This window comes from Echeneis naucrates, chromosome 24 (genome assembly GCF_900963305.1).
Source record: "Echeneis naucrates chromosome 24, fEcheNa1.1, whole genome shotgun sequence".
NCBI lineage: Eukaryota > Metazoa > Chordata > Actinopteri > Carangiformes > Echeneidae > Echeneis > Echeneis naucrates.
Window position 1 is genome coordinate 8,099,218 of NC_042534.1, and position 27,566 is coordinate 8,126,783.

The window sequence follows — 27,566 nt, forward strand, 5'->3', positions numbered from 1 at the left end:
GACCTTCAGGACGGGCTGGATCAGATGATATGGCATGACTAATCACATGTGGATATTAAAGAAGAAAGGAAGGCTGTATGAGTGGAGAGCGAGATCAGGGGCTGCCAGGGTACTTTCACTGACATGGGACTCCTAAAGTATGAGCTATTACCTCGGCTATCTTCTTCTAACCCATCTCTTAAAAGCAAACATGAAATTGAAAATTGGGAGACAGTAGAGCATCCTGCCCAGACAAACAAATCCTGGTGTTGTCTGACATCTCAAGACCAACAAACTATCAGCTTTCACTGATCACATACTGGTGAATCTTTTTACATCCGTATAGAAAGTTTGTTGAATAGACCACGCAGCGTAAAAATAATCAGCCATCAGTATTAATAGCGTGCCGCAAACATACGCTCCCTCTCAGCGCCGGCCAAAGCAAGATCCCAATCATGTCTGTAGGCTTGAGGAGAAGTCCAGTAACTGATGTTCAGCCCAGGCATTGCACACAGGCCCTGAATGGGATAATGATCTGATAATATCAAACATGCATTAGGAATTATTATGCATAGACAGGCACCAAAAAAAAAAAAAAAATCTCTGCATTATCACAAGAAAAAAAGCAGCCAACAGCGTGGAGAAACAGAGCAGAACTGACTCATGAAGAGACCGTTGTTGACCCTGGCAGAAGGAACATCAGACCCAGGTGCTAACTGACAGGCCAGTTCATTACACAAGTGCAGCTTAAACACACCAATCAAGAGTGTAATCATTCATTTCAAACCATTAACCTAACCACAAATAAAATCCCACCACAAAATATAGTCTGTTGAATCACCGCGCGTATTTTTCACATCTTGTTCAGCTTTGAAGAACTCCAGTCACATGTCTTGGTGATCAATTTCTTTTATGACCGCGGCAAATTGTTGTGATTGCGCACTTAAGTGCAATAGTCAATGTCAATAGTCAATTTAATTTTTTTTAATATCTCAGAAAATTGATTTGATTTATTGGTATCTATCTTCCCTTCATATAATGATCATCTTAAGCCATTAGACAGACAATAAATGAACCAAGTGTTCTGAAAGCAGCTCAGTGGGCAGCTGCTAAAAGTTAGTAAAGACTTTATTCCTTTAGATGACCATAATGAGTGTCGTCTTCGTTTTATCATCACATTATCTCTGTGGGAGAAAAGTTAAATGACCGCAAATAATTTCAGTGATTCACATAATAGTTTAAAGAATGTGTTTTGCAGATTTACAGAGAATTTGTTGCCATTAGGCATGTAAGTCTCTGCTTCAAAGCCAGAGCTCTCAAGCGTTCCTGCTCATTTCAACCGACTGAAACTTGATTGAGTTTATAATCTCATACAATTTGTAATTCGTTGTCACACTTTTGCTGCTTTCTTGTGTGCTAATCCACACAAGGCTGATCAGGAACTTTGCTGACAAATGCAGTTTGTGTTGGCGACAGAACGGAAAAACAACCACAAATACCTTCATGTGACCTGCTTGACCTGTATGGCCCAGGGTATAAAGAGCTTTATAATAAACTTGCTGGCAGTGGATAAGAAATGAGTCATTTGAACATTTGAACTCAGAGGATGATCCTGAATCTGCCACAAAACCATGCAAAGCTTCTCTTCACCTCATCAAATGCACAAAAAGCAAAGAAAGTCAGAAATCTGAAGATTAATCTTCCATATATGACACCAATTATTGACCTTGTTTGACTCATAGATAGTTCTTTCACCAAAAGCAAAAAAAAAAAGAAGCTGTCAGCTTATGTAGGATTCTTTTTAGCCTCATTGCCATAAAAGGTTGAAGCCACGTCATGATGAAGCACAGATTATATCTTGAGGAACAACAGGTCCTTCAATATAGACCTACAGTGATTGCGGTTATGTCAGCTGTAACAGCATGTGGCTGCTACTGTTGTCCCCTTAACTGTGTGTGTGTGTGTGTGTGTGTGTGTGTGTGTGTGTTTGTGTCATCGTGGCAAAATGTAGTCCTGGAGACACCGCAGCAGAACCAGCAGTTTGATGTGTGTTTGAGTTTGTCTGCGGACCGATTGTCTCCTTTATGGCATCACGTGAGCTCTTGGAAGTGGAATTTCCCAAAATCTGCTTGGACAGGGATCATTTCTTCAGAATTATAATCATACAGGTACATTCTTTCAATAACTTCTGGCAGTTTCTTTAATTTAAAAGCATCCATTCATTTTGAGAGCGTATTATTTACTCATGTTAATTTATAACATGCATATATACGTACAACATATAAACTCAGAGCTGGAAGCATCGTGATGATGAGAATTTTGCAAGAAAATGCAATAAAATAGAAAGAGAAATGTTTAAATAACTATTTACTGCTCTCTTCATTACATCTTCTATTTCCAAAATAGTTGCGTCCATTGTATTTTCAAACGTTAATGAGGCTTGCTGGGTAATACGGAGAGGCACTGACTGCGGTGGTCTGACCTGCTGCCATGCACACCAAGAAGGACGTTCAAGTGAGTCAAGTGAGCCTCACCAGATCCAACAGGCACATCACAGGCTTCGTGCATCAGCAGAGTAAGAAGAACACTCCTACAGGCAGAGGAAATCCTAAAATTTGCCATATTTGCTACATTTTTCAGGATCTGAGTAACCAATTACACCCACACAAGGTTTATTCCCAGCCTGATCCCACTGTGATTGTCATTAAACACGAGAAAGATTCAAGATCAGCAGCTTTGAACTCAAATCTATTTAATTGGGTAGATATATTAACTTTCAACAAATTTGAACTGAATGCACCGTACGTGAAGACATCTCCAGCAAACTTTGTCACCCCTTAATGTGGAAGACCATAATTGCCATCGTCATATAACAGAGGCAGAAGACAGAGCTGTGAATTCCAATGAGTCATTAAGATGACACACAAAACTTAAACCATTTATACTATTAGACTGGAGAGACTGAAAGTGTGTGTGTACAAGAGAGATTTGTTTTCTTGTGTAATTCAGCGATACGAAATGCAATCATGCCGTCCGTGATTAGTGCGGTTGCCTCAAAGCAAGAAGGTTCTAGGTTTGATTCCCAGCGCCCTGGAGCATTTCTACGTGGAGTAATGTAACGTCATTTATCGCAGCTTTACAGCCACATTGCCGAGGTACTTCCTGAATACCTTCATGAACTTAATGTGTCTCAGGATTTACTGGCACGGTCAAATGAGCCCTTGTAAAGGAATGAATGCTTCATTAATGTTATTATTCACACCTGTTTTTTGCGGCTCACACAGGGAGAAGAAAGAAGCTCGCTGTGAAAGAAACACATGGAGTCACTTTCAGAGACTCTTGAATATTTTTGCATTTGTTTTGCTCATTCAAGTCATAAATGAGAAGAGGAAAAAAAAAAACTCTTTCATTTGTGATTGGAGAAATAACAACAGTCAATAATGTTACCACGCACACAACTTAGCTAACTCTGACAATGTGTGGTGATGTTGTGCACTAAGCTTCTTTTGCTGCTCTGCACAAATCCCAGTTACACCGTCGGAGGCCCCTGAAGGTCAGCTGAGGTCTACAAATCCCCACTCAAGATTTGTGATCAGTACACAACTGTGTTAATCTGAACCAATAATTCATTTGTGCTAACAGATTATCGGTGCAGATATAAACATTTCTTGTGCTGCATCTACTCCAGAGGACAGATCCAGTCCATTACGATGCATAGGAAATAATAGTTCCCATGATGCACTTAAAAATTAATCAATCATGCTCACTTTGGGGATTTAATGATTAACGACTGCGACAGTGTGGCTTGTGCTGTTTTAATTCCAGTGCTTTGTGTGTGTGTGTGTGTGTGTGTGTGTGTGTGTGTGACTCACCAAGTTAAAATGCCGTCCTTAAGACTTGAAGTCACCTTTTGTAGTGTCAGGGGACCCGGTTCAAAGTTCTCCAGCTACTTTTGAAGATTTACTTCAAATGTTTTTATCTGCTGTTTGAGTTGACATTTTTTAATGCAACTTAATCAAATATGACAAATAAATGAAAATCCATATTTTAAATTTAAAACATTTCTTTGTAGCCAAACATATTTTGACTTCGCCTCACCACACACAGAGAAGCACACAAACAGACACACACACACATTTACATGGTGAAAACACCTCCTCCAACACATATGAGCTGCGTCTCCTGGCCAAATATGTTGCTGAAGATACTGAATGGCTTCATAAAGCAGATTCTTAGCAAGTGTTGTGGTATAAAATGTACTGGCAGTTACTCACCCGCTCACTCATCTTCTACCGCTTTTCTGTTTCCGGGTCACGGAGGGTGCTGGAGCGCTGGAGTCCCCGCTCACACTGGGTGGGGGCGGGGTACACCCTGGACAGGTCACCAGCCCACTGCAGGGCCAACACAGACAGACAGAAACCAACAACCACAACTGGTCGTTAAGGGATTACTAATAATTTCATCCCCATTTGAAAACATTGCATCTCATTGCATAATAACTGCTGATTATTTCCAACATCTGACGGTGTCATATCTGGTGGCCCAAAGCTGTGGCTTGTGAAAGTCGGAAACTGTTTGCTAACTCATCATAAAAGTTGCTTTCAGTTATTTTTCTCTGCAAAAGGATTTTGTGTATGAGGTTTAATTACATTAATATACCACACATAATTAAAAATGCTCATAAAAATGGATATGTAGACTCGATATTTTCATATTGAAAATCATCAAACACCTTCTAAAATATTCACAAGCTAGAAATTGTACGATTGATCTTTAATCTTTTAATGGCCAATTCTAAAAATGTAAAGCTCAGAGGGGCTAATCCTGTTAAATACCATAACTTTAAATGGCACATGACAATGGTAAAGTACCAGAAGACTGTAGTTTAGATCACCAGTCACCGAAGTATCAGTCATTCATATGTAAGGACATTTAATTTCACTGCAGTATCGCATTCAAGTGTAAAAACGAAATAAAAAAAATGAATGAAGGTTGAACTTATCCATAGTGTGTTATTAGCACAAAAGGTGCCAAAGAAGTCTGCCCATTACATCCCTGCTGACTTCTCCACATCAAAGGAACTGATTTATCACGTGTGTCGTGTGAACATCTTGCCATCAAAGATGTGTGTGTCTGTGTGAGTGAACTGTGGAGCCAATCCCAGCTCACTCTGGGCTAATGGTTATGATAGGTTTGTGAGTTTGTTTTTTTTTTAGACAGTCTTGCCACAGTCTGCTTTCCCCATAAGCCTGTCTGCCCCACCTCTTCCAGACCATGTGCCTCCCCTTGTTGCCCCAGAACTGTTTTTACTTTATTCTCCCACCAGATGTCCTCAGACTGTCTGCCCATCCATCTCAAAAAAAAAAAAAAAAAAAGCAATCAGGGGACAAATAAACCCCACTTTTACAATTTAGGCAACAAAACCGGTTTAGGTTAGGGACAGACTGGGTTGTGGTTTAGTATCCCAAAAGGCCGTAGTCCTGTCTTTGTCAGCCACAACAGGTTCACATGAAAGAAATAAGCCTCTGTCCCTTCAATGAAAGATGCAATTCTGGGCTTTGCCACTACACTAATACGTTGTAGCCATGGATAAGTAGATCAGTATGTCACTGAGGGGCATTGCAAAACAGGAATGGATGATGGATGACAGGGCCTGCAGGCAGTCGTCACTCTATTTAAACTTCAGCGAAGTAAAAGCCGACCGCCTGCTGAGAAACTGGGAGGAGAGTGAGATGAAGCAGCTGTAAAATATAAAATAAAGACACCAAGAATCCAAAGTATTCGAAAGGATCTATCTTTTTATCTAGTAGGATAATTTTCTTTACCCAGAAACAGATGGAGAGAAAGTGGTGTGTGGATACCAGCAGCAGGACAGTGGATGGAGCATGACTGTGGCAGGGAGCGCTTTCTGCGCTGGGCTTTAACGGTAGACGTTTGACAGATCTGTCGTTCTCTAGCACACGATATAAGTCAGGTTGGTGTCAATTCATCTGATCCTTGGGGATAAAAATATTTGAACACACTTGATTAAAGCAGGGAATTCTTTTTTCGGATTTTGGCTTCGGCCAAAATCATGGAAGCTTTGATACTTTGACAGAGTAGAAGCAGTGCCCTTAAGTAACTGCTTGAGGAAGTGAAATTTGGACTTGAGCAAGAAATTCAGGAAGCGAGAGGCATGCTTTTAGGAAAACAGCTACCTCCCCCTCTAAGCAATTAAGAAAAATGTTTTGTTTTGGTTTTTTTTAGATGAGAAAAATCTCTGCATTGAAGAGGAAAGGGAAAATCATATGAGAATGATTGCTTGGCTCGTAAATAGTGGACAACTATACCAAGGTTGGAAAAGGACATAAAACAGCACAGGAGTGCTGAGATAAACCGAGCCATAACTCCTGCTCTGGCCAAAATTTACAAAGCACACGAGATCTTTGAATGGAGATGATGTGTAAAAGATATTTTAAAATTTACAGCAGCAGCCAGAATAAAGACAGTCCACTGACATGAGTAGGAAATACCGGAGTTGACAGCTATTCTTCTGTCCTCAGTCGCCTGCTAGCCAGGGAATGAGGAGGAGTACGGACAGCTAGGACAAAAAGCTTCCACTCATAATTTATCCGTGGGATTTATTACAGACTGACTAATATATTTCCCGTACATACATATCTCATTCTCTGAATGTCACAAACTTGACGGAGAAAAAATGAGAAAAACCATTTCACCTTCATCGCAACTAAGATGCCACTGCAACATTATTTAAATTGAAGGAGTTACTGTATATGGGCAGCACGGTGACACCCAGTGTGAGCTGGGATTGGGCCCAGCACCCCCCACGACCTGGAAACAGATAAGCGGTTGAAGATGAATGACTGAACAAGCAAATGAGTTGTAATAAAAAAATATATATATATGCATATAAAAATCTCTCAAACTAAGAGTGAGTGCAAGTAGACTGGGTTTCACATTCTTCTGGTATTGCAGTGTTATATATATTTATATTATATTTATATTTATATTATATATAATTATATATTTTTTTCCAGTGTTGCCTGGTTGACTTTCAACTGGCTGAACTGACAACCTTATGCAGTTTTACTGTTCCTCTGAGCGCTGTAAAGGATTTCCTCCTTTGAATTAAACTGGAGGAACTCGGAGCACAGAGCTGTGTCCTTTCGTAGTCCCTGAGTACTTCTCCTAAGCCAGATTACTCCCAGATTTGTTTGATGACCTCTTCTATCTGTCATCTGACTTGCTGATGATTTCAGTTGTTGGCTCATCCAATCCGCGTCGGAACATGACAGTTCTAATAAAGTCATTTCTGATTTAAGGTTCCTCCGTGCCTTCAGCTACCACCTCGCTCACCATTTTTCAGAAGGATCCGGGGCCTCCATTTTGTTGCCGTTTTCACTTGCGCTGCTTTCATTTTGTAACTTTTGCTCCATGACATGATTCTCCATTTTTATTTAGTGTTTTCTTTTTTGTGTGTGGTTTTTTTTTTTTTTTTATTAAAAGTCATTTCCACCAAGTTTGGAGTTTGAATTACTGCCAGTACAAGAACTGTTTTCTATGCTGCCAAGCTGGTTGTCGAATTGCTGGAAGTAACATCAGATGTCAAACAGAGTCACAGCTTTAACTAAGAGGGAGTCAGCATCATCAGCCTGGAGTAAATGAGCGACTGAGACCAAAGGCTTTCTTAAAAGAGGCATGAGTCAAGCTTTCCCACCACTGGGGACCGAGAGATATTTTTTAAAGCTCTTATTTCATTGTAATAAAAGCTTTCCATATTTACTCCAAAATGTACACTTACCACACTCCATTTTCCTGAACTACCTGCTGCTTGTAATTTATCAGCCCACTTTCTTTTGCACATTAAAGCTGAGTTCAGGATTTTAATTTTTTTTGGGGTCTCTCCTCCTCCACCAATTTTACTAATTTGAATTTGTTTATAGGTCTCAGGGAGAGCTGTGACAATGAAAAAAGTTGCAGGGTGTGGGGTTAGAAAGCAGTGTACTTTCCAGACATCTCAACATGTTTGCAGAACTGTGGGAGAACTTCCATGATGTTTCAGTTTTGACATTGCACACACTGTGGGATGTGACCATCCCGGGCAACAACTTCCAAGCTTACACCAGGAATTTTGGAGCAAGAACATCCAAGTACGGTTTCCTGACAGTGGACGGCTGTCAGCAAGACTGAAGTTCTATAACAAGAAAATCTGCAAAGTGGAGTTGCAAACATTTTTTTTGTAGAGGGAAGGAAAAGTGATGTTTATTCATGAAAAGAAATGACTCTGATGTCATACCTGTGGTGCTGAACTGCTGCGTCCTGCATAACCAAAAGTCAGAAGTCCATGACTGAAGTGTGATCCAGCAGCAGCAACGCCAGCGCTTGTCAACACTGTCTCAGGCAATTTAGTCACCATTCAACCTAAACATCTATGTTTTTGGACGGTGGGAGGAAACCCACACAAGCCCGGGAACCGAACCAGCACCCGTCTTGTTGTGGGGCAACAGCACGAAGCATTATGCCACCGTGCTGCCCAATAGCAAAGTTGTGAAAGATAAAATTAAGAAAACAAGAATCTAGACTATTCAGGAGGTAGTGTTTTATCTGAGGGTTTTCTTTAACCAGAAACACATGGAGAAAATGGTTGGGTGATGTCAGGACACCAGCAGTAGAACGCTGATAAGTCTTTTTTGGATGGAACATAAGTGAGGTAAATATTTTGGTTGATGCATTTGAAAAAAAAAAAAAAGTGAAGAGAATAGTTTCTGTGCTAGACTGCAGATGTTCACCCTTCTCTGCTTTTGTGAAACACCAGTTCTAAAAAATCTCAAATCTATTGGGTCCAGCACAAGATTATTAATCAACCAATGGTGTCAGTTTATCTGACAGATAAAAATATTTAAAAATCCTTGATTAAAGGAGTTGCTTTTGTTGGTTTTGCCAAGATCAAAGAAGCCTTCACTTCTTGGCAAAGTTGAAGCCGTGCTCTTGAGCAACACCTTGAGGAAATGAAGTTTTGCTATTGAACAAGAAAGTCAGGAAGAGAGACGCACAGTCACGGAAAAACAACCACACCCTGCTCTAATGGACTGATCAAAATGTCTTTCAAAATAAGAAAATATTGCTGAGAGTTCAGCAGAAAAGGGAGAGTGCTAAAGTTAGAGTTTTGAAATCGGTGATCAGCACGTTGCATCTGCGAGGTGCAGAGCATGTGGTTTGTTTAAAATCATATGAATATGAATCATTAATTTTCACACAGTGTAGAAAAAAGCACAAACACGTGGCTGGTCCAGAGTTTAGAGAAGTTATTACCCTCCTTTGAGAGTTTAGTGACTTGTCTTTGTCACTGGTTAGTCAGAATCGATAAGGTCAGTCCTAAATTACACACACAATACAATATTAGGCTGCTTTTTTACTCAAACCTTCATGAGATTTAGGCCGTACTGCAAGAATAATAACTTATCCATATCATTATATGTATTATTTACTATATTGTGGCAATAAGGTCTAATGTATAATCATCAATCTAAGCTCTTTCAACAAAAGGTGTTTAATATCTCAGAAAGAAAGGAGACATGTAAAAAGCTTCATAAATAAAATTTATGATCATTATTACATCTAATGTCACCCAGTAGATTTGGCCCCTGATGGCACTTTGTGGTCAAAATTGGGTTTTTTGTTTCCTTTTTGGCTCTAAGTGTATGTTTTTGTGGACAGGCATCATGTAATGTCAGATTTTATTTATAGAGCCCATTCTCACAAATTCCAAATATGCCTCAGGGGGCTCAAAAATCTGTACAGACTTTCAACACAGTCTTGTCTATGAACCTCAAATTGGATGAGGGCAAAAATGGATGAGACCTACAGAGGAGGAACAGTGGAGGGATGGACAGATGAAAAATTCTGTCATCTACAGAATAAAGAAACAAAGCAGACTTACATTATTGACAATCGTGATGCTTAATGGCCTCCTCTCCGCCATGAAGACCTAAAAAGACAACAGACTACACAATATATATAAGACACAAAACCAACCACATCATGATAAGTCTAGGAGACATAAATTAACAAGAAAAAGAGAGAGAGAGAGAGAGAGAGAGAGTTGTGGACTCTCATGTGCTGGAGGGAATGAACGAGCAGAAGGTAAGTCAGAAGAAGTCAGAAAGAGAAGAGCACAAGACTCCAAATATGAACAAAGTCATTGCAGAATGATGCCCCCTGCTGAAAGTGCAATGTTGTTGGTGGCACCTTTTGATTTACTGATCATACCAGTGAATTCCAGAAATTCATCCTGGGACTTACTTGACATCGTAATATTTGATGACCGAAAGAATATTGGAACTGTATTTAAATTTAAATTGGTTGCCAGCTTTACAGCTGTTATATCAAAATGCTTAGTGGTGATTACAGCCCAGTGCTGAATAATATTCATCCACAACCCCCTTCGACAGAGTCACTGCATCTACCTGCCCTGTAAACTAAGCAGTCAGTGTCACACTGCTCTCCACACAACAGGGCAGCAAACCGGAGAAATCATGTGCGACCTCAGAGCCTGTAGGGAATAACTTTCTTATCCATCTCATAAAACTGATACAAAAGTGAAATTCTCCCTGCCAGATTTCCAAAAACGCAGGACGACTCAACCTCGTGTGACTCACCAGTGAAACCAAATACACATATCGATCTTTTTGGTCGATGGAATTAATCACCACTGAGTTCAGATACAGTGACGCTGAGAGGAGACGGCAGCAGGTCCGGATCAGGGCGACAGTGCGCGCTGTCCTTTCAGCACCAACGCGTTACTTTACGCACGGCCACATGTGTTGTGTTGGTGCAGTTTACACAGCCGTGTGCTGAAACATCACAGTCAGTGATCCAACAATGATGAAAAGGGGGCGGGCAAGTGAGAAAGCTGTCCCAGCCGTAGTCCGTGGAGACTTATCTCCAGTTGGGAGAAAAGCTCGACTGTGCAGTGTAGCCGGATGCCCTGACCAGAAACTCCAGAGCAATCAGCATGAAACCTGCCTAATTAATTTTCAAAGAATCATCCTTAAACGGTGCGTAATTGGGTTTCTATTCCCATGATGCTCATAAAGCGTGCAATGACTCTAAATGGGGGTGATGCGTAAAAAAAAAAAAGGATAAGTGAGTGCTTCCACTAAGATGCCGGTATCATCGGTCTATACGGGGCTGAGTGGAAATTTCATTGGAAGTATTAGCAGGAAAGGAAGACTTCCTGTAAGCGCGGATCGCTCGGATAAATGGAGACACAGAGAGGGGGGGGCGCAGAAAACTTCACGCGGCGTTCATGAGGTCAGTCAACCCGAGTGCACTTTCTGCCAAATAATGAGCGTTGTGATTATTGCGGACACGGCGGAGGAAGCCTCATGGGACGAGTCACCACGTCTGGTCTGCTATACACAATAAAAAGTCAGCCGGACTTAAAGGATACGGATCCGATACTCCAGCCGGGACGCACGCACAGACACCGGGACCTGGACTGCTCCGGCTGCCCGTCCACAGTCCGCCTCAGTCGGCCGATCAGGAGGTGTGAGGCGCGGAGGCTGCGAGCAAAAGTTTTGCAGTTTTCCTCCCACAAATAAGAAAAGATATTTTATTTTATTTTTTTTTAAAGACACACCGGAGCGGACAGGAGCGGGACATCAAACCGAAGTGGCGCGCAGTTCTTCGGCCCCTCTCTGCACTTGATCACTTCCACTCCCCATCCAGCACCATTCAGACCTGAAGGTAACCAAACCTGTCCGATCTATCGGATTTAAGCAAATGAAGCGTTAATGCTGTTAATGTTGTGAGACCGACCCGTCCGGCGGTGATACGGTGGAAATGATCCACGTGTTGCCCAAAAAAAGATGAGAAGCTTCTAGTTGAGGGTTAGTTGTCTTAAACACGACAGAACCGTAAAGCTTTTCATGATTGTTGTAAAAATGGACACATGAACTAACTAAAGATGCGTGATGAGCCAAAAGGCGAAGGAAACCCATTCGGAAAACTCTCTTGGCCTAATTCAATGTCTGAAGTCGTTTGTACGAGAAACGATTCAGCTTGACATTTCTTCCCTTTTCCTGCAGGTGTCCGGTTCAGCTTTCGTCCAGAGCTGTTGGATAACAGTCCACTTTCCCCCTCTCCCTCCTCACTCCATCAGCGCTATGAGCGGACTGCGCAGACACTTCTCTATGGGACTGGTGATACTGATGTGCACGCTTACCGGCCACTGCAGCCGGAGCGCGCCCACCGAGGCGCCGCCGGGGACGGCCCCGGCCGGCAGGGCTGAGAGGCAGCACCTGAAGCGGATGGTGGAGATCGTGAAGCATGTGGAGGATAGCCGGGGCGGGCACGGCGCGCAAACGGAAGCCCCGTGGAGGTCAGGGATGAGAACATCTGCGGTGGAACCAAAGGATTTACGCAACCTGAAAGCAGACAGAGGTCCGGCTGTCGGTGAGTGGCTGGGAGAGACCCTGATGCTGGATCCCAGGAGGATGGAGCCAAGTGGAACATATTTCCTCTCCTTACTGTAAAGATATTATAGACTGATGGAAGTTAAAGCTTTCTGGACTTCAGAGCTTAGATTTTTATTTTTATTTATATTGTAGTTGAACTGATCCTCCGATGAATTTGACCGCATGAAAAACATCTTTCCTGTAATAGAGAGGGACGCTCTTTAAGAAATTAGGTGTCTATTAGACCCTCTAATAAAAATCCATGTCTTAGCTATTGAAATCTATCAGACCTGACACTCCTCTACTTTTTGTGTCTTTGCACAGTTGTGTTCCCAAGAGACCTTGTGAAGAAGGAGAAATTCATAAAACATATAACAGGTAAGAAATCACAGCAAACCAGTGTGTTTGGGTCAAGTATTGACAAAATCTGAGACTATATGTTTTGGCTAAAGAGGACCAAAAAACACATGTGAAGTGCAGGAGGGTCTTAGGTAACAGCTGGAAATATTCTTTAATGTCTTCCTGTTTTTTCTCAGGTCCACTTTACTTTAGTCCCAAGTGCAGGAAGCAGGTTTACAGAGTCTACCACCACACACGGGACTGCACAATACCTGCATGTAAGCTGCACTGACAACATGAAGCGTAACTTTGCCCATTGCAGCATGCTGTGTGAGATGTGTGTGAACTGCTCACGCTCTCTCTGGGTCATCTTCTCTTCCCAGACTTCAAAAGATGTGCTCGGCTCCTCACACGGCTAGCTGGCAGTCTGCAGTGCACAGAGGGGTAGCAGGCACACACAAGGTACTTGAACATGTTCACTTTAAACTCAAACACGGGCTTAAATGTTTTATGCCTCTGAACAGATGATGTTTACATAGAAGTGCTGTTGTGCTGCAGTTGGTGGCTTAGCTGCTCCAGCACACATGCCATTGTGAGAGTAAACATGTAAGATGGTAAATAATTTAAATTTCTAAGTTTCACAAGGGAAGGTAAGTACTGAGATTATCTGCTCAAAGTGAAGAGACAATTTTAACCAATAAAATCCTTGTTTAAACAATTTTACACACTAAACATGATCACTTTATGATGATGCTGCAGAAATGACTCTCTATACAATTTTTAATACATTTATTCGATTTTTCGACTTTGCTACTTTTACTTAAGTAATTCAGGACTGTCGAACTAAAGGCTGAAGTTTACAGGGAAACTGTACATGTGTTGAGGCGGATGTCGAGGTGTGGTAGATGTGTTTCGAGACACACAAGCTGTGGCAGTAGCACACTGAGAGCAGGAGACCTGTTGCAATTTGATTTATCATTTGTGATCCTTTTGGGAAGGAAAATCATTTTTCAAGTGCTGCCAAGTTGGACACAATGCTGAATTCCCAATTCTTCATTGCAGGTTGAAGCCAAACACATTTTCCAGGAAAAAAAACATGGGGGGAAAAAAGTGCCTTGGAGAGTAAGATGGAAGCATAAACTGATATTGGGCACAGGATTGTCCTTCAGTGAGGTCTGTTGTGCTCAGGTGTGGATTATTGCCAACCATCGCTCTGGATGGGCCTTGATGATTTACTTCCACTTCGAGGGAGCGACCAGGCAACAAAACCAGACCAATACAAAGATGGTGAGACTGAGCAGTGGAGAAGGTAAAGAAAGAAGTGGCCAAGAAAACAATCATAAAGACATTTTGTCCCTGCTGGCATCCAAAAAGATGTTGCTTGGGGGAAAAAAAAAAAAAAAAACACAACCACAACAACAACAAAAAAAAAGGGATGACATATTTTCATTTTGTTACTTTCTTTAAGAAAAGATCAAAAATCCAAAACGTACTGTTTACAGTGCCGCTTGCCATCTGTGAGGAGTTTGCTCTGTACGAGGGGGTTCCCTTCTACTACTGCCCACCTAATACACAGACAAAACGCTCTCCCAGACAGCCGGCTGGAAGTCAAGGCATAGTTTCACCCACTCGTTCTCACACTGAGAAAGAACTGTGATTAAATTATTAACTGCATGAGCATTTCTCTGCATCTGTGCAGACATGTTTCAAAGGAAGTGCTGGTTCTCAGTCACAGACCTCCTGTGGATTCGGTAAAATGTGGTACAGTCAATATATTTATATTTTTGAAGTGTCACAAGGTTCCACTGTACATAATGTAGGCCATTACCATTTGTACCAGGAGAAACACACAGTATGCAGACTGTAAAAATCCACCTTTACTCCTTGAATTAAACTGGTTGGCATTTATCAAATGGGTGTGAAATACATATATAAATATATATATTTAAAGATGAAATATATTTAAATAAATTATATGATTGGTACAAATATGAATGGTCCTTGTTGTCTTTCAGTATTGTCTTTAGTAATCCTGTCTTGAAACTAATGAAGTATTCTCTCTGAAAAATCACAACTGGATCAAGTTCTGAGAGTGCAGTTTAAAACGAAGGTTGTTGCAAAGTTTGCAGAAAGTCAATTAGCATATTTCAGTCAGAAAAATATTCACACAGGGATAATGAGCTCCTTTTAAAAGGGGCAGTTCACCAAATAAAGTTCATTTCATTCTGTATGGATTGTCCAGGCAGAATGAAGGTGAAATCAGAAGTTGTTCTGGACAATTTAAGGGAAGTGATCCATGAATACATATCCCTTTGGGAGGGCATTTAGCCAGTATGTGCTAATGACAGCAGGAATAACAAAAAGTGGGGGGAACGAAAAAGGGTCTGGATGTTCTTGGCTATTGCCCTTCCTCTAAAACTTCTGCCATTGCTGTTTAAAGTCACACATGATTTTCTTAGACTACAAATCCAATGAATAAAATTCCCTTAGTCATTGTTGTGTTGTATTATACAGAAACCTCTGTCACCACACCCCCTTAGCAACCGCTGCAGAATATATTTTAAATAGCAAATATTTGGATGGGACAACAACTAGTGTGGATCGAATAAGAACAAAACAGTCACATTACTTGGAAATAAACTACAACATCTTTCAGAGGGTTACATGAAAAGATAGATTCTATTGTTCTGGTACACTCTATCATATTCATTTTGGTTGTTTAAGCTCATAGTGCCTGAGGGAAATTCATCGCTTATGTGACTTGTCTCGGTACCAAAAACGAACCACAATGTCTCCAAAACACTTGAAATCATTGTTCAAGTTATGAAACAGTGAAAAAAAACCCTCCTACTTCTGAAATCTAACTGAGTCAAGTTCATGAGTCTTAAACATCCACCACATCCACCACAGTTAAGCCCCGTTAGCCCCACAGTTAATTCTGACAGTTATACATGAAAACGACCTGAAAACAATTAATCTGGAAGGGAAATCTTCTGTCTTAATTTGGTTCATCTTTCTTTCAAATCAGTCCATCTTTCAAGTTTTACAGCCCTTTTCATAATGATCCACATTTCACTATTGTCAAACTACATCTGAAATTGGGGTGCAATCAAATCAGAAAAGCAGGTCCTTTGTATTGTCAGAGACGGGTCGCCTCAGTTTGAGTAGTAGATGGTGAATACAGAATACATTTTGTGTCTGTTTAGAAGAACAGCATGCCCATAGTGCTGTATTTGCTGGACCATTTCTATAAGAGTTATACAGGGAAAAAAACCCAAAAATGACCCTTACCACAGAGTACCTAACAAAATACCCATGAAGATTAGCATTTCTTCTTTGTCCCCAGTGTCAAACTTCGACCGGTGGACCTAAGATGTTAACTATTATCATTTTCAGTGTGTGTCTATTCAATGAGGAATAGCATACTGAAAAATATAAAAGATGAAAAGAATTTGTTTATGTATTTTAATAATCAGAATTTACAGTCTACACACCTGGCTGCACAACATCCTTGTAAATATATACAATGTTCAACTTGTATAACAACGAAAAGTGATTTCTGCATCATCGCCAACAGTTATAACGATGAGAGGTTGTGTGACACGGCCAATACATAATTACTTGATTATTTGTTTACCTAACAGACTCAGTAGGGGTTATTTCAGGTCAGATGCTCTTAGGGGTTTGCCTCCAGAAATGCTTTGCAGCAGCGAACACACTGGTCGTACACTTTCTCAAAGTCTTCTTGGCTTCCCTGTGAGACAAAACATAAAGATAAAAAAAAAGTAAGTTAACACATTTCAGTCAAACTGCAACAGCACAATCATTGCATTCATCTGGTGGGAAAGAATTGAGATAAAATTAAATTCCTACTCCACCAGTAAATTATTTCTACTATTTGAGTACAAAATTGCTAAATTGTTCTGTAGGGAAGGGATCCTATTCTGATGCCACCTGGCCTAAATGTATTGAATGCTGAAGCACTTAATTTCGAGAACATAGTTTTTAGTATGGGAGCTATATACTGCCCACAGCAGCAAGATAACTTTTGAAGCCCTGGTCAAAGACGTCAAAGTGCAGTGTTTAAGTATCCTGTTATGATCAACCAACAAAAAATTCAGTTTAGAATCAAACCCAAACATTTTTTTTGCAAAATATCTCCAATAGCAAATCAAAATTAGTGGCTGCTGAATATTCTCTTAATGGTTGAAGTGATTCAGTTACCTGTGCCATCTCATCACTATGTGAGCCACGTAACTGTCATGGTTGAAAGAGAGATATTTCACTCATATTTGATGGTGGAATGAGAGGAAAAGCCAAAGGATCACCACAATTAATACAACAGATCCCTTTGGTGACAACAAAAAATGTATAAGTTCAAGATAAATAGTTGACAACATATTCTGTTTTTGACTGAAGTGACGCCATCCCTGGAGGTGTACTACAACATGGGAAAAGCCTGGTGGTGCAGAAAGAAATGGAAAAAAATAACTGGAGGTATTTCATTGATGGCCATAAAACAAATAGTCAAATTCTATAAAGAAAGATCTGTCTCCATTTTTCTAACACATAATCAGTGACCATCTCGCTTCTCACTTTGCTGTCATGTGATGTGGTGACTGGTGAGCCAATGTTGTTTTAGTCTTCAAACCACACTGGCTGAAGGGCATTCACCCGTACTTTTGGTTGAGACGACTAAACAAAGATGCTCTTTCCATCAACACAGAAAGAAACGTGATATTCAAACCCAAAATATGAGACAAATAAATGCAACTGACTACAGCCCCCAAAATGTAGTCAGCTGCAACCTCTTCTTCCTGCCACATAACTAATAATTTTATTTATTTTTTTTTTTTCCCACACAAGAGGCACAAATTCAGTAAACACGACACCACAGCAGTCCACACCGCACATCATTCTCCAGAAAAACCACACAGGAAATAATGTTTGCAGCATAAAACTATTTAATTAAAGAAGAGATATAAATATAATAAGTTTGGGTGTCCCTTGGAAGCCATCTATTTTCTTAATGTCCTGTATATTATCATCATTAATCAAACATTCAAACCTTGCCGTGCATTTACTTGACTTTTCCCACACTCGCTATTTCTCACTCAAAACTCTCAAGAAGATAAAAAGCAGCCTAGGACCCAGTGTCCAAATAATTTGGCATGTCTTAACTACAGGGAATGCACGCAAGGAACAAAAGGGATGAGTGAGCAGGGATGAAAAGGTGAACTGATGTGAAACCAGAGAATATTTTTGCAAAGTCAAATAATTAAATGACACAACAGGTAAAAATTATTTACCTCAGTGTTTACTGGGCTGGAATGACTACTCTCTCTTGATCCATTTATTTGGAACGATAGAGCAAGAACCTCACTCCACTGCATTCGACTGCTACAGTGCAGTTTTGCTTTAGCGCTGTCCCCCTCCCCCCCCAAAAAAAAACCCTATCTGGAGACGATCCCATCTCGTCCTTTGGAGAGTGAATTTTCTCCAGGAAAACCAAATGCACCTGAAGACTGACATGTTTTCGCCAAAACTGTAATCTTTCAAACTCCAAGTGATCCCAGTGTGTAACATTTGCTTTTAGCATTCTTGCTGTTGTCTGTAAACTCTTTCTGATGGTTAACAGTTTATATTCACTATGCACCATAAAATGGCTTTACGTTCTAAAATCTATGCTGACAATCAGCTTCTAACGATGAGTAGGTTTTCCAGACGTTTTTTCCCCCCCTTCTTCTTTTCTTTAAAGAGATTTTCAGTGTTGTGGTTTTCTGGGCTCTTCACACTGACTTGGAGTGGTAGGGAGAGGAAAGGTGGTGAAATTCAATTTTTCGACAATTTATAAGATGAATAATACAAAGGATACTTTCCACCTAAGGTTGAGCAGTGATTTACTATTCATTTATTCTTTTAATGTTGCAATACTTTTAACAAGTAGGATAGGGTTTAATTGTTCAGCATTGACATTGTGATGTCCATCTGCAGTAATTACTGGGATATTTCCCAATACATAACATTAAACTCATTGTCCTGTATCACAAACAGCTTGAATTACAAGTTTTCAAACTTGCTGCTGCCCCAACAATATTTGTCATATCCTCACAGTGGGGTAGGTTGGAAAGTAATAATGCTCCCACCCTTTGGAAACATGCTTTACTTTGCATTAAAAATAGAATTTCATAAATACTTACATAATATGGATCGTTGATGATCAGCTGCTTCTGAGGGTCATATGAACCAAGAAGCTCAATCTTTGCTTTGTAGTTGTTGACAGATTTTGCTTTCCTATTCAAGTCACTGAAAAAAGAAAGCATACAACTCAATATATAAAGCAAAAAAGGAGGAATAAAATATAATGGTAAAGTTTTTATTGGCCATATAGATGAAAAAAGCAATCTTAATCTATTCCTAAGTGTTTAAAAGACTAAATGTGTGTAATAACTTTCTTCTCAAAGCACAACACGTAAAACACAATAGTCATTACAGCTTAGACACTCACGTATGCATAACACATACAGGAGTTAAACAATTGTCGTAAAGGGTTTTCTTAAAAACGACAAAACATGGCCAGATTAGTCTCGGGACAAGGTCTCACTTTATACTCAGTCTGGACAGCTTAACATTGGTAAAAAGAAAAAAAAAATATGTGGGAGAGGGAGTGGAAAAAAGTGCTCAAAAGAGCAAAGACGAGGCATCCAAAGAACTCAGTAAGCTGCTTACAGATCAGGTCTGCCATAAGCATGTGATCTCAAAATGATCCCTAAACGTTCAAAGTAGCAAAAAATATCCCTCCCCTTGACCTCTGGAAAGAGCTTAAAGAAGGATATTGCTCATTAAAAAGAGGCATTCACCTACATACACCCCTATTTCAAGACAAATGTCCTTTTCCTTTTTTTACTTTTTAACCAAGGCGATTGGGACACTTGTCTCCAGTAACTCTGCATCCAATTATGATTCACATTCACACTGAAACCCAACACTGCTGCTGTCGACTGAAATATTGTACCTCAGATTGCTCTGATCCATGCAGAGAATATACTGGAAGCTCATGAAATCTTCCTTGGTCACCTGGAAGAGCAGCAGAAATGCAGGACAAAACAAATATTACTTTTGGCTCAGTGCAGAAACAGTATGGCATGCAGGGTCGCTCTCTGTTGGTAAGACATCCAGTAAAAGTCAGTGTGCTCTTTGAAGTGAAGATTTAAAGCTGTTGTCCTTTAGATGTTCATGAAATCAGATCCCCTCGGATTCTGTCTTATGTCTCAATTTTACGGTTTGCTTCATTGGTAGTTCACTGTTAACATTTCTTTTGCTGTGTTAGAGGAATATTTAGGGTTTCATCTGGACACTTTGAAATGGTTGCAAGTTTTATTTGTCTCGTGTATAATGACATGCATGAACACACATGCAAGGAAGCAGACCTGACGTGACAGACATTACTGCCCTTCTTTTCACACTCCTCCTTTGCTCTACAGGTGGTAAGGCTGATGTGTTCTGCATATGTTAGATGTTAAGGTTACACAAAGTCAGATTTACTAAGTAACATTTTCTGTTGAGATAGTTAATAATGGCTGTTTACAAACAAACAAAAATAACAATGTGGTTGCTTTTATTGTGACACAGTCAAAGGAAGTGAAATGTGTTTGCCATTTCTTCTTTAATGTATCGTTTTTAATTATGAAAGGAAATAATAAAACATGAAGGAGCAGCGTGCTGTTTAAAAAAAGCAGTTATGCCCCAGTGAGACGGGCAACTTAACTGGGCACTGCTGTTGCGTGGAAAACTACTTGAGCCTTGCACAGCATGAAATCAGATTAGGTTGCAATTACAGCCATCTTAGCTCTTAGATAAATAACTTTGTTTGGCTGTGGCATTAAAGATACTCCAGTGGCTCATTTTTTTTTCATTTCAAGTTAAAATATGTTTTGGGATTAAAACAACTATTGCTACCATGACTCCTATGGGTGTAGTCAATTCAACTGAGACTAAAATCTTGAGGTTAATAACATTAATATTATTCTGGACGCATGGGGATATCTGGTCATGAAAGAGATCTAAGCTGCACATCTGCAGGCAAGTGGGGGAATGTTGTGTAAAGTGTTCACTGTTCTTGTGATAATTTGATGGAGCAAGCACCAATATTGGAAAAAGGAGAAAAAAAAAAACACATCCAGACTTTTCAGGGTTTTGAGAAGCCATGAATTAGAATGCTGGGAAGGCAGCAAACAGACAAAGAGAGAAAAAACAGACACAAAACTCAAAAAATGTACCAGATGTTGGGTAATGGATTTATTAAACCACAGAGACATCTATGGTCAGTGCTGTAATGGCAAAGTAGCAAATAAACAGACTGTGTGAGCCTGCGGCCATTCACACTCTCACACACACAGTGCTAATCTCAGGCGATGGTAATCACAGGGTCTGCTGATCTCTCATGTCCTGCCACTCTTACGCTTTCACACCGACAGTGGACTAGGGGGGATTTATGGTGAATGAGAAATGAGCAGAGAGACATACATAAGATAACTCAAGTTCAGCAGGTTCAAGACACCATCACCCCGAAAGACCTGTTCTATTAATCTCATCTAAAATGGAGGAGTATGAAACTCAAAATTCAACTTGCTTAAATCTAACGTGTAGTTATTTGGGCATACCATTGCATTTAAACAATGTCCCACTCTGCTGGGAAAATGGCAGTGACAAAAGTTCCAAAATAAAAAAAAATTGGAATTAGGGGGCTGAGCATAAAAATTTAAGGTGGGAGAGATAAAAAGGAGGAATGAGGTGGAAAGGTGGAACGAGCAAAAGCTTGTCAAAGCTTGCTGGGTTTAAACCCAAGAGGTTGAGCTTTGAGGAGATTAAAGGAAACTCTGGCTCATTGGTTTTGCAGAAAGACAAACCAAAGCGACAGTAGATCTCAAGCATTGAGCAGCGCTTTAAGGGCACAAGGGAGTAGGAGCTGTACTGAGGATAAACTAACAACTCGAATGCTGAAGGCCCTAAATGGACAAGCATCTTTGTGTAATTTCAGCCTTGTTTCAGGATTTAAAGCACCTTCTGTAAAGTTCCTTCTTCTAGATTTCATAATCATCACAGTTCCCACAATTTTACACAGCAGTATAAACACAATATCGGCCACACTGTTTCTCACTTTCATGGGCAATCAAACATACACAAGACACAGAAATTAAAGCAAACTTAAAACGCAACTTAAACTCGTGTATAGATCTAGAAATTGGGCTTAAGCCTTGAAGTTAGTGTGAAAATAAATATATCAGTTTCCAGCAATAGTCAGATTGTTTTAGTATGTGTTCAAACTGCTTATTGGAAATGCTGATGCTGGTGTGGGGAAAAGAGGAGAATCTGCATCCAACTGCTTCTGTAACTTTGCAAAATGACTTCCATATGTGCACAGGTAGGAGAGGAGGCAGAAAATCCATTTTATTCTTTTTTTTTTCTCAGTTTTTCTAGACAGAATTATTTCTGTCACTTTTAATGAGGAAAACCAACTAAAACACTGTGACTGTCTTCCAGGAGCGTGTGGTTGTTCAGATCGCATATCATGACTTGATTTCATAGTGATTGGACAAATGTCTTACAAACTCCTTCTGGCAGAGCATAAGACCATGCTGATCCAAAAGCTGTTCAACTGAAAAGAGAGCTACTGTCTGGTGTCTACAGCATAGCACCAGCATCGTTTCATACAACAATCAAGTCAGCTCCTTTTTTCCCCTGCCAACTCCCTCCAGCTTTTCATTTTATTTTATACTTCTGAATATCCACAGTAGGAACACGACTACTTGGAAGAAATTTGCTAATTCTTATGACAATTGACAAAATGACAGTTTAATGGTCATGTATTTTTTTGTTTCTGCATAGAAAAAAGATTTCAAAAAGAAAGCAACTGAGAAGTTAAACATTTTAACTGCTGAAATTTTTCTGACTATTTTTCTGACTTGTGTGCTAAAATTAAACTTAAGGAAAACTTTAAAATGAAGTTGAAGTTCATATCATAAGAAAGTTAAGTGTTTGGCATTGATTGTATGACTTTTTAAACCCCACTGTTGGATCCTTCAAAAGGCGAACCCAGCTGCAGTGCCCTGCAGAGTTCATCTGACTGTGACAAGAGGTCATTGTACTGAGGTTTGACCTGCTGAACACACTGTATTCTTAATATTTAGTAGAAAATTTTGTCAATATCTTCCACCAGATACAAAGCATCCAAGACAACACCCATGCAAATGAGAAACAGATGACTGAATCCGTTGCATCTGTGTGATTACTAAAGCCATACAAGAAAAATTCAAGGCAACCAAATAACAAGCACAAAGCACCACACACAAATCTGGTTCATCTAAAGAGTATATCTCTTAGCCAAGCCAAAACAGATAGCAGATCTATGTAGACTAATCAATTTTACCAATCATGAATACATTTTCAAAGCAACCTACTAATCACTAACTAATCCGAACTGTTGGTTTGCATTTTGCCTTTGAGAGCAAATGAAACATGCCAACAGACAAATTCAAAAAACATCTTTATCAATTGGATAACACACGTGGTGCAAATACTCTCAAAATGACCAAATACACAAACACAGCAAACACTCGCAACCCAAAGTAGGTGTTTCCAAAGGGCATAAAAAAATTGTTGCCAGGAAGTCGTTGTGGCACACTGCTTTGTAGAACATTTTCGACGAAGGTGCAGTCACAACCGCAATGAACCGCATGTCAAGTTGAGAGAGTGAATAATGCGAATAACCTGCCAGGATGCACTTGATAAAGGCGCATTATAGTACATGTATTGAATGTTTTTCCTTCAAAACTCACAAATTATTGTGCAACAAATGCATCCCAGCCACTTTAATCACTTTTTAGTGTTTCTTGGAAACACTTGAATTGTGCCATGAATATTTGCAGCATATGTGCTGCCGAACTGATGAGGATGTTTTATGAATTTGTTAGTGTTTTGTTTCTCTGCATGTGTTTCATGTAGCTGAAGGGTGCTGAATTCTCAGGCCCATTGAACCTTTGAGCTGTTATTGAGATATCATTAGATCATCATAATTTATCATACTTTTATCATACTTTAAATACTACTGTAAAAAGCTACTTAACTTTTTTTGTGACAAAAACAAAAACAAAAACAAAAAAACAGTTAAACTCAGTAAAATAACACTTGAACTGGGTCTGTCTTCAACTAAATATGTAGTGTCTTCATGTTTTGCTGTGTGTCAGGGCAACTGCCTCTGATTGTCTGGTCAGCATAATCTTACCATCTTCAGTCATACATACAAATATCAATCAGGTTAGAGGAGCCATAGGACAGCTGGTTGTACCTGTCGGGCCCTGTGGCTTGTTTCAATGCCATGTTTCCTGAGACATGTCAGACCACGGGCGTCCGGTGAGCTGCCTATATTCCAGTCAGATGTGGCACCACTGTCTATGACCCACTGCAACAACAGAGAGCAAGAAACTGCTACAAAGATAGGGGAGGGGATGGATGCTCATACCTGCCTGGCCACATGCCTCATTGGCACGCTATGTCTCTCCATGCATGCTTGGCCTCGGTGGTCTGGAGGGTTTCCTATTTCATAGGTGGAGGTGGCAGCACTGTCTATCCTCCACTAGGGAGAGCAGGGGACGGGGAACAATAACAGCAATAATGACTCATACACTCACATGAAGAAAAGTTCTCTGTAATTAAATGTCTGCAGTACAATTCCTTGCTATTGGACAAAACTTAACAGCTGAGCTGTTAATATTTACAGTTCCTGTCCAAAGTTTTGACTACATTTTTTTTTGTCATGTTGGATTGGGACTGCCATCAAACTGTTATGTGTAATTAGGTCTGACAATGATTACCTATTTTACTCTATTTCAGAAATGTTATTTATGGCCTGTATTTGGCATCTCAGTTCCAGCACCATTACAATTATATACATTATATCCATGTATATACAATTATATTTATGAATATTGACAATTTGTCAATAACCAGGTGTTGAACAAAATCTACAAAAAAGGGCCTCCAGAACCATCAAAAAATATTTTCTGATTATCATCCAACACAATTGTTGGGCTAGATTCTAAATCTCACATAAATAACAATATATTATCCACATATATTACCAATTTCTTTCCTGTTAATATCAAATAGTTAACATTACTCATAGAAGCATGCATTGAGCAACAGTGCATTATAAATGTATTTGTAGTAAGAAACAACAGAGAGAGAAATGGTTTAGTTGTCACACTGTTTCTGTTGTATGATCTCAATAATGTGTATTATTTCTATTGCTAGTTCTGTCAACACTAAATGGCCTAAATGACAAAAGAAAATCAGTCTTGTACAACATTACCTTGTCAAGAACACCAGCATCCGTTGCCATCTTCCTGAAGACTGCTTCAGCGATGGGGGATCTGCAAATATTCCCTGTTAAAAAATAAAGAAATAAATACATGTAATTTAATTATTCAAATGTATCAAATCAGGTAATTGCACTTACAAGCTCAACTAAATTACATAGAACAGGGAATAAAATGGCATGATTCAATTAAGACGGTTACTTTATCCAGCATTTTCCTCACTCTGCTGTTCTTGTTTCCACGTAAACAGGAAATAGTTTCTAACATACTACAGCAAATGTCACACAAAGTCAGGTTGCATCAACAGGAAGAAAATGTAGGAAAAAAAAACTACAACAACAACAACAACCCACTAACACAAAATAATTTTCATGTAGAAACTGTATCTAAGACTGACCACAGTAACTCTCCAGCAGTCTTCCCAATTTTAGGCCATGAATGGAGTAATCAGCACACTGTCATGAAGTGATTATTTTTAGCCTGCAAGCAGCTGTAATTTATCTCAAACCTTCATGCGATCTTCTGAAAGAGCCCATAATAAAAACTAGAGACTCTTTTTTAAAAAATTATTATTATTATTATTATTCTTGGGGGATGTTTGCTTTTATTTCGATGACAGTGAGTGAGACACGTGCTGCTCACGGGTTTGTGTACACAGCTTAATAAACGGAACTACAACCTGTTCACTTGAGTAGCAGACATCTTGCATCGTCACAGTGCTGACAACATCTGGACGAATGATAACTAAGCAGCTTTCACAGGATGTACTTCGACCTGTCGTAAACTGACCTGGCCTGGCTGGCATTATTCCGCATTTCTTATAAACTACAGATATATATATATATATTTATTTTTTGCCTCCTGGAGCTGTCTAAATGGGAAATTTCGCTCATAACGCGTCGAATCGTTAGTCTGGTTTTGGCTTGCTCAAACACTTCAGTTAGAGAAACTAAAAAGGCGTAGCACACCAATACAACAGCAAAAATGCGTTTAATGGATTATAACTGTCTACCTGAACCCGAGCTTGTTAAAGGATTTTTAAAAACTTGTCTTACCGAGGCAAACGAACAAGACCGAATTCTTGCCGGTGGCCGCCATTTTGTTCTGAAGGGACCTGAATGACGTCATAGATAAAGACCCCGTCACCGCCTGTACAAAAAGACTTTTTGAAACTCATTGCAGAAATTGTAATGACAATACAATTTAAGTATTAAGGTTAATATTTAAGTTTTAAGACATCTCTGTGTGGATTGGAAAATTGTTTATTATTATTGTTAAAATGACTGTGTGCTCACTTACAAGGTAAACTCTATAGTGGCGATGAATGTTGTTTATTACCGTTAATTAACAATTACCATAATTGATTTTGAGGTCCCATCTATTCAAGAGCGTTTTTGGTAAATGTTGCTTCGCTTGATTTATTTCAATTTCGCTGTGCAGAATTTTTTATTTTAAGAGCTTGACATACAAAGGCTGTTTTCTAATGAATCTAGTGGCAGTGGAAAACTTTTCTGTGCTCATCTAATCAAATCTAATCTGTATATGGAAAATTTAAACCATCGTATCAACAGGCTACACTGACTACTCTCGGACTAGAGTACAGTTGCTCTCATCTCAACTCTCTTTGGATAAATATGACCTGGATGAATGACAACCTTCACAGACACATTTATTCCTGTTGCATTGTTCAAGACAGCCCATTGATATTTTATAAATACTTTTAAAAAGATTTTTGGCATAAAGGGAAAAAACACATTTGCAATAATTTGAAACATATGAAAATCTGTTTTACTAGTATGTAACACACTCTTTTATTTTATTGCCAGATTAGTCACATTAGTCACAAGTTTTAAAGTGCTGATACTAAATGTTAGTTAGAGGGAGAAAAAAAACTTTATAATCCCTTGAAACAATTCCTGATTTATCATTGATTTAAAGATAAAACCTGTCTACATTTATTCCATTCACACATATAAATCAACTCTCATGTTTAATGACATCCAGACATTCATGACGTCAGTGTACAACATCACAAATTGCACGATGGGATTATAGTTACTTCAGACCTTTGAATAAGACACAATGTTCCCCTGTTTCTGAATAATGCTCAGTCCTTGCATGACACATACAGGTCATGAGAAAATCCTGGACAAAGATAGACATTTTCAACAGCTGATTACTGGGAGTTATACAACCTTCTTTTTTAACCCATCACTATTATTAAGTTAAAAAGGGTCCTAAACCCTGTTTTATATTCTAGCCTAATTCAACAGTTTAATCACTACATCCTAACCCTTTCAACAGATGTTCACACAGAAGTGGGATTTTTACATCTGCTTAAAATTTTTCATTTTGGTGCTGGTTTGCGTGATTGTCTAAATTCTGTTTGCATGTTTATATTCAGCAAAATCAT

General features: G+C 39.5%; 2 protein-coding genes across 3 annotated transcripts; one reads left to right on the top strand and one right to left on the bottom strand.

The window, feature by feature from the left end:
• The first annotated feature begins 10,107 nt into the window (after positions 1 to 10,107).
• Positions 10,108 to 14,181, top strand: alkal2a (ALK and LTK ligand 2a). The gene is made up of 7 exons (XM_029497103.1): positions 10,108 to 10,122; positions 11,710 to 11,727; positions 12,069 to 12,435; positions 12,762 to 12,815; positions 12,974 to 13,054; positions 13,160 to 13,238; positions 13,839 to 14,181. Exons 1-6 carry the CDS (start codon positions 10,108 to 10,110, stop codon positions 13,222 to 13,224), a joined length of 600 nt encoding a protein of 199 aa, XP_029352963.1. The 3' UTR covers positions 13,225 to 13,238; positions 13,839 to 14,181.
• A 45-nt stretch (positions 14,182 to 14,226) lies between these two features.
• acp1 (acid phosphatase 1) lies at positions 14,227 to 26,257 on the bottom strand. 2 transcript variants are annotated; one of them, XM_029496841.1, is made up of 6 exons: positions 26,209 to 26,256; positions 25,147 to 25,220; positions 24,124 to 24,237; positions 19,792 to 19,853; positions 18,977 to 19,082; positions 14,227 to 16,530 (listed from the first exon to the last, which is right to left on the bottom strand). In XM_029496841.1, exons 1-6 carry the CDS (start codon positions 26,249 to 26,251, stop codon positions 16,453 to 16,455), a joined length of 477 nt encoding a protein of 158 aa, XP_029352701.1. In that variant the 5' UTR covers positions 26,252 to 26,256; the 3' UTR covers positions 14,227 to 16,452. The 2 variants fall into 2 exon arrangements, with proteins under 2 accessions (XP_029352701.1, XP_029352700.1); XM_029496840.1 differs by lacking the exon at positions 24,124 to 24,237 and adding an exon at positions 24,298 to 24,411 and having other exon boundaries at positions 14,233 to 16,530; positions 26,209 to 26,257.
• Positions 26,258 to 27,566: the final 1,309 nt, after the last annotated feature.